General features: G+C 47.1%; 1 protein-coding gene and 1 pseudogene across 21 annotated transcripts in view; one reads left to right on the top strand and one right to left on the bottom strand.

Annotated features, from left to right (window-relative positions):
* Positions 1-6,774, bottom strand: part of LOC105297071 (protocadherin gamma-C4) — a 159,371-nt gene that overhangs the window by 7,959 nt on the left and 144,638 nt on the right. For all 21 annotated transcript variants that reach the window (XM_023534865.1, XM_023534867.1, XM_023534861.1 and 18 more), the window contains one exon: positions 5,582-5,640. In XM_023534865.1, the coding sequence (XP_023390633.1) occupies positions 5,582-5,640 (59 nt within the window). The remainder of the gene's footprint in view (positions 1-5,581; positions 5,641-6,774) is intronic.
* LOC111744415 lies at positions 1,539-1,657 on the top strand (annotated as a pseudogene).

Genomic DNA, 6,774 nt, shown 5'->3' with positions numbered 1-6,774 from the left:
GTCACAATCAGATTTATGTATTTAAAGATCGCGCTTGTTCCTGTGAGAGGACTGATGGCTGGGTTACCTCTAGGAGGACAAGAGCCCTGTGATGAGGCCTCAGCCACCTCTGTCTCCATGAAAATCCAGAATTCCTGACTTGCAGTCTCACTGAGCTCTCTCTGGGCCTGCCTGAGGGCGCAGGGCTGAGGCAGACAGGTTCAGGCCTGGGTGAAGGGCCTAATGGGGATAGAGTAGGGAGAGAACATGGGGGCGGGCAGCCGGGAGAGCCTTTGGGCTGTGGGGTAGACAGCAGGGTCAGATACCGCAGGTTAGGGGTACACCCTGTGGAGGTAGGTAGTAGTGTTGAGGGAATAAGGGCGAGTGGAAGGGTGGGCCTGGAACCGTGGTGGGCCAGGCTATAAGGAGGATTCTGGGAAAATTACTTTCTATTTGTTTGTTTGTTGAATGACTGCCCAAGCACATGGACAGGTTGTTAGCTCTTTGAAGCTGGACAGGAGATGAGTAGAGTAGGAGAGACTTCTTTTTGAACTATTTCCTGAGAGCTTCCTATTTCTGGGCACTGGGCTGACTGGAATATATATGTGTAATATATAGTATATTTCAGCCTCAGAACCACCTACACATAAGTGTTACAATTATCCCTATTTTCCAGAAATCAGGGCTCAGAGAGATTGAGAAATATTCCCAAAGTCACACAGCTGGTAACTGGCAGAGCTGCAACCTGAGACAGCTCTAATTTGACCCTAAAGTCTATGCTCTTATGCACAGCAACATACGGGGCTTCATCAGAGAGGCCCTGGAGCCCTGGCAGCAAGTGTAGGGGACTCTCCTAAGATGTGGGAAATAATGAACAATAAAAGTGGAAGAGAGAGACTACATCTAATTGGCCACTTTCCAAAACCCACTATGTGCCAGTGTCTATGACAGGCTCTAGGATTTAAAAGATGATAGATACAGTCCTTGCCATAAGGAGCTTGTAACCTGGGTGCTGGGTGTCTGCGGGGGGGAGCATCCCAGGGGCTAAGATTTGGTCAAATGCTTCCTGCATCAGGCTCAAAAAAAGAAGAAATCTGGGAAAGTCACCTCTGACAACAACCTGGATTTAATTGTGATAGATGTAAATGCACGTATATATTCTTTAATGTAGTAAAAGCCTATTCATATTTTAAAATATACAGATATATCCATATGTGGGACTATTATGCAATAATTAAATGACTTTCAAAGAATTCGTTACTGACATGGGACAATTTTCATGATATATTGCAAAGATAACAAAAAAAGAAGCTACGATATTAATGGATGGTATAATCTCGATTACTACAAAGAAAAAAAAACTGGGAATGAAAGTTCTCAATATTCTGTGAACAAATTCATAAACAATTTATTTAAACAAATCAGATTTAAAAAGAAAAAAAGAAGCCTATGCATGTTGCTTGACTGCATTAAAAAAACATTTAGAAAGATACACTTGAAAGTATTAATAGCGCTTAAGAGAGTTGAGATACTCCACCAAATACAAAATGTGGACCATAGTCTATGGCCATGTCACCCTGAACAAGCCTGATCCTGTCTGATCTTGTAAGCTAAGCAGGGTCAGGCCTGGTTAGTACTTGGATAGAAGACCACCTAGGAAGACCAGGTGCTGTAGGTGTAAAAAATAAGGAATTGTAAACTGACAAGGTCCTTGCAATCTGTGAGGTCAACCAAGGGTTGTCTCACCTAAAAAAACAAAAAAAAATGTGGACCATAATTTGGATAAACATGCAAAAAACTTAACAGAAAGATATATAATTGGAAAAATGTAAATACTGACTGGATATTTAATATTAGTTTATTAATATTATTTATTACTAATATATTATTAGTTTATTAATATTTTTAGTGCTTATGTATTTCTAAAAAGAATTATCTGTTAAAGATAGTGAAGACTCAGATTAAATTATGTGATGGCTGAGATTTTCTTCCAAATAATTCCAGGGAGGATGGGGGTGGAAACTGAAGTAAAACAAAATAGGGAATTAGTTGAGGCTGAATAGTGGGCCCATAGAGGTTCATTATATCACTCTCTCTACTTTCATATAGATTTGAAATCTTCCATATTTAAAAATGTTAGTGATGGTTTCCCCTGGTTGTGAAATTATGAGTGCTTTTTCTTTTAAATTATGTTCTCTGTTTCTCATGTTTCTATAATGAGCGTGTATTATTTTATAAGCAGGAAAAAAACCTTTCTATTTGTTTGTTTGTTGAATGACTGCCCAAACTACAGGAGAACAGGGATAGCGTCTCTCAGAGAAGTGAAAGGGGAAGTGGACCATCAAAGAGAACAGAGCAGGGACCAGGGGAAGCCACAGGGAGATTCTCTTCTCTGTGCAGAGACTGGAAACAGCTGCTGGGTGGAGCCTGGGTTAGAGAAGGGAGAACTAGCCTGAGAAAGAACTGGCTGGCTGGATTCAGAGCTTGAGACAACAGCTTCTGGGATCAGAAACCAGAAGGATGACCTGAGACGGGACAGTAGTGGGGAGAAACTGCCCCCCGCAGTCAGGGGCTTCGGAACGTGAGTCTTCTTCCCTTTTGTCTGGGAAATGTGATCCAGCACTGGCTTGAACTTGAACCAGGTTTACTGAAGAACTCGACACTAGGCCTGTTTTGAACGTGGAGTTTTAGTAGCCAAGACGGAGGGGAAGAAGTGGGGCAGAAAAGCAGTGGAGGGCGGGAACCAAGATTAGACTAAGAAATTTCTCTTCTTCAGATCCTCACTCCAACTTACTCATCAGAATGGCAGCAAAGCAAAAAACTCCCTGTCATTCTGTTGATCCTGAGAGGCCTCAGCACAGGGCCTTTGTATATGGTCTTCTGTCTACCTTGGAATGCTCTTAACTCTTTCCTTCAGCTGGTTAATTCGGATTCATCCTTCGGCTCTCAGCACAGCCTCATTGCCTTCTGAAGGTCCTCCTGCTCCCTGACCAGGTCAAATCCCTATTTTATACTCTCACCACCAGGTACTGCTTTTCATAGCACTTATGATAACTGCAATCTTAGATTTATTTTCTGTGATTATTTGGTTAACATTTGTCTCCCTCAACAATGTAAACTCCTGAGGGCAGAAACTATGTCTGTTTCAAATCTCCTATACCTGGAACACTACCTGGCCTGAAGTACTTACTATTTATTGAATGAATGAAGGAAGGAGGTTACAGTTGCTGGACTGGGCCTCTAACTCTTACTCATCAGGGCCACTGGGCCACTTTGGAGCTGTTTTGGAAATGTGTGTCCCATCCCCCTCGAGTTAAGGATGGGGAGAGCTCCTGAGCCTTCTCCATTTCCCTGAGAGCTCCTGCATGCATTTCAGGTCACTGGTTCTCTTATTGGATGAAAAGGAACTTGAGGCGGGAAAAGGTGCTCAACCCAGAAGGCACATCAGAGGCAACCGGTGGGGCTTCCAGGTTCAGTAGCGAATTCTGCTTCAGGGCCAGTATATGGCCTGGGCGGGTGTGAGTAAAGGGGACACAGATTGCCCTGTACTTCTCATCGCCGCAGCTCAAATGTGACTTCCTCCTGGAGGCCTTCTCTATCCCCTTCCTCCATTACACTCACATTACCCTCTTCTTCCCAGAGCTTGCTAGGGTTTGAAACTACACTTTTTTCGTGTGATTAGTTGTCAATTTTCTGTCTCCCCTGCTGGCATGAAAGCCTACGAGTTCAAGAATCGTGTCTGCTTGTTCACTCTTATAAGCCAGTGCTCATGGGGACTGGCTCATAGTAGATACTCCACAAACATTTGTTGAATGAATGAATGAATGAATACATGAACAAATACATGAATGACCTAATGGCTAACCTATGGAAAGGCTGGCAAGGCCAGCAGAGAGAAAGGAGACAGCTGGGGTTCAGGGAGGTGCAAAGGCAGTCCACGCCTCCTGGTTTGTTGCTTTCTAGGGGCCTTCTAGGAAATGCTTTGAGATCTGGTATCAGTGGCAAGACTGCACTCCTAGGCACTTGAGTCTCCGCTATACACCAAAGTCTCCTGGGTTCTTGTGGCAGTGAGGGCTCAGCATCTGTAGCATCTGGGGAAATGTGGGCAGCAAGTGTCTGACCACTGAGGAGGTGGGAGGTGGCCCAAGCTCTGCCAACCTCTCTCTCCAGGGCTCCTTGGATTCCTCCAGGCTCCTGACTTCTAACAGGGAGGCCTGGCCCAGAGCCCACCCCACTCCCCTCAGACCAACGGAAGATCTTTCCGCTGAAGTTTCCCTCCTCCCTCACCCGCAGGGGGTTCCTGTCTCAGCAGGAATTCGTACCAGATTGAAATGAGCAGCTGGGGCAGCCTGGATGGGAGGGTGTGTGTTGAAAAGTGTTGATCAAAGGCTCTGTGTGTGAGGGGCAGAAGGAGGAAGAGAGATGGGGACACACATGTGTGCTGGCTTGCCCAAAAGTACAAAGGACTGAAAGACAGAGTAAAAGACAGGATAAAAGAGAGACAGAAAGAGATAAAGAAAGAGAGAGAAAGAATCAGCAAGGCAGAAAGAGACAGACGACAGACTAAGAGAGAGAGACAGACACAGAGAGGTTGAGAAACAGAGGGAAGCAAAAATAGCGAGAGACTGAAAAACAAAGAGACTGGAGACGGAACACAAGGACGCTAGCAAATGATAAAAAAAAAAAGAGAGACGGAACAGAGATCACGGACAGAGACGAGGAGGCAGAGACAGAGAGAAAAGGGGAAACAGACTGAGACTAGAAAGAGTCACATTTATTCATTGATTCCATATTTATTGAGCACCTAGCCACGGGCAGGCGCAGTGTGAGGAACAGAGCAACACAAGGAGACACAAATGATAGGATGGAGAGGCAGCAATAAAGACAGAAACTGAGACGGACACCAAGAGAGGCAGAGAGCGCAGAGACACAGAGACTGAGGGAAGGACTCAGAGATAAGAAAGTGGCAAAGACAAAAGGCCTACAGGCCTAGAGGGCAGGACCAGTGGGGGCCAGAAGGTAGCCTGGAGGAGGGGCAGGACCAGGGGACCTGCCCTAGGAGTCTCACTCCTCAGCCTCACCTCCAGCTGTGCTGCCTCCACTTCCCCCACAGCAGCCTGACACCCCTCCTCTGCCTCTGCTCTTTCCTGCAGGCTCCGGAAGATGCTCTGACTGCTGACAGCTCCTGCTCTCCTCCTCCTGCCCCAGGTTTCTCTGCCTGAACCCCAGGTCAGGATGGAGCCCAGCTCAACCCGGAATAGGGGGATGTAGGCAATGGAAAGGTATAGAACACTTCCTCTTTACCCAGAGACCACCTTAAAACCATCTTTGGGTCTCACAGAGCCCCCAGAAAGATAGGGAAAGGCTCATACATAGGGAGAAGGGAAGGGATAGTGTGAATTGAGCTTCCAAAATAGCCTCTTCCTTCTGAGGTCTATGTACCAGCCCCCAATATACCGAAACCTGCCTGAAATCTGCCTGAAATCTGGAACTGAAAAAGAAGCCATTTGTAGCAAATGCTGAGCCCTCCCCCATCTCCTCCCACGTCATCACTGAGAAAATGCTGCAGAGAAGAGGGTGGGCTGGAGAGGCAGTCACCTACCCGCTGGTGCCGGGTCTCTGGGCCTGAGAGAAACGCCAGTCCGTGTTGGGTGGGGCTTGCTGTGGAGAAAACAGAGGGAGAGGGGCTGAGTACCCTTGAGAAGTCAGAATGTCACCCGACCCCTGGGATGGGCCTGGAGGGAAGAAGGGGAGTGGATTGGACACAGAGAAGAAAATGGGGTGAGGTGGGGGAGGGGTAGACTCATCTTCAAAGACAAATATATACTTCAAGTCTCAGAGGCCTGAGGTACCAGAAACAAAGAGATAAGGTAACATTCATTTATCTGACCACAGTGAGCAAATCTAGATTCCTTTGCTAAAGAAACGGACTCTTCTTCCCTGCCTCCAGACTCAGAACTTCTAAATTGAGATTCAAGGGCTGAAAGTGTCAGCTCTTCTGTGGAACAGAGTCACGGGGAGTGGGGGTGGGGGAGTGGTGAAGAGAGTCCCCCAGAAGGGGCAGAAGAGGCTTTTAGATGAGAATTCCACAAGCCCTAGAAAAAAATTGATTCAGCTCCTCAGCTGGGAACAAAGCATCCTCTGCAGCAAGATGGCTGCTGCTCTGGGTAACCCTTTTGGTGCCACATTGTGCTGTAACACATTCAAGAGGGATACCTCCTCCAGGCCCTTGGCAATCAAGGATCCCTTCCCACAGCTAAACACATTATTAATTTAGGAGTCATGCCAGACTGGGCCTTTGCAGAGCATCCAAGCCCCAGGACACTTCTCACCCCCAGAACTCCAGGCCAGACAATGACTGTGACTAAGGAGGAGAACAAGGCCCCTCTGTTTGGGACAGAGAAAACTGCTAGATGGAACTCAGCAGAGATCAAGCTCCCACAGCCTCCGAGCAGAGCCAGCGAAGTCTCCAGGGCTCCCAAGGGGCTGATCTGTAGCCGTCTCCCACCTGGAGGAAGGTGTAGGATGCTGGCCAGCCACTTCACTACTGACTCCCTCCCGGCCTTTCCAAGGGTGTATTATCCCACCGCACACTCTCATCGAGCAGTCCTAGAGCCATCTCCTCACTGCTACTGGGATGTGCGAGTAATTAATTCTCATACTCCCAGAAGCAGAGAAAGAGGTGTGAGCATCTCCGGTTACACTGGGGAGAAGGAAGACCCATGGCTGCCAAATGACTCATTCTAAGGCTCACAGGTGGCAGTGATATGAGCAGAACCCAGAAACTTAGCATCC

This window comes from Pteropus vampyrus, unplaced genomic scaffold, assembly GCF_000151845.1.
Source record: "Pteropus vampyrus isolate Shadow unplaced genomic scaffold, Pvam_2.0 Scaffold134, whole genome shotgun sequence".
NCBI lineage: Eukaryota > Metazoa > Chordata > Mammalia > Chiroptera > Pteropodidae > Pteropus > Pteropus vampyrus.
Note: the sequence above shows the minus strand (reverse complement) of the source record. Positions and strands in the feature narration are given on the sequence as shown.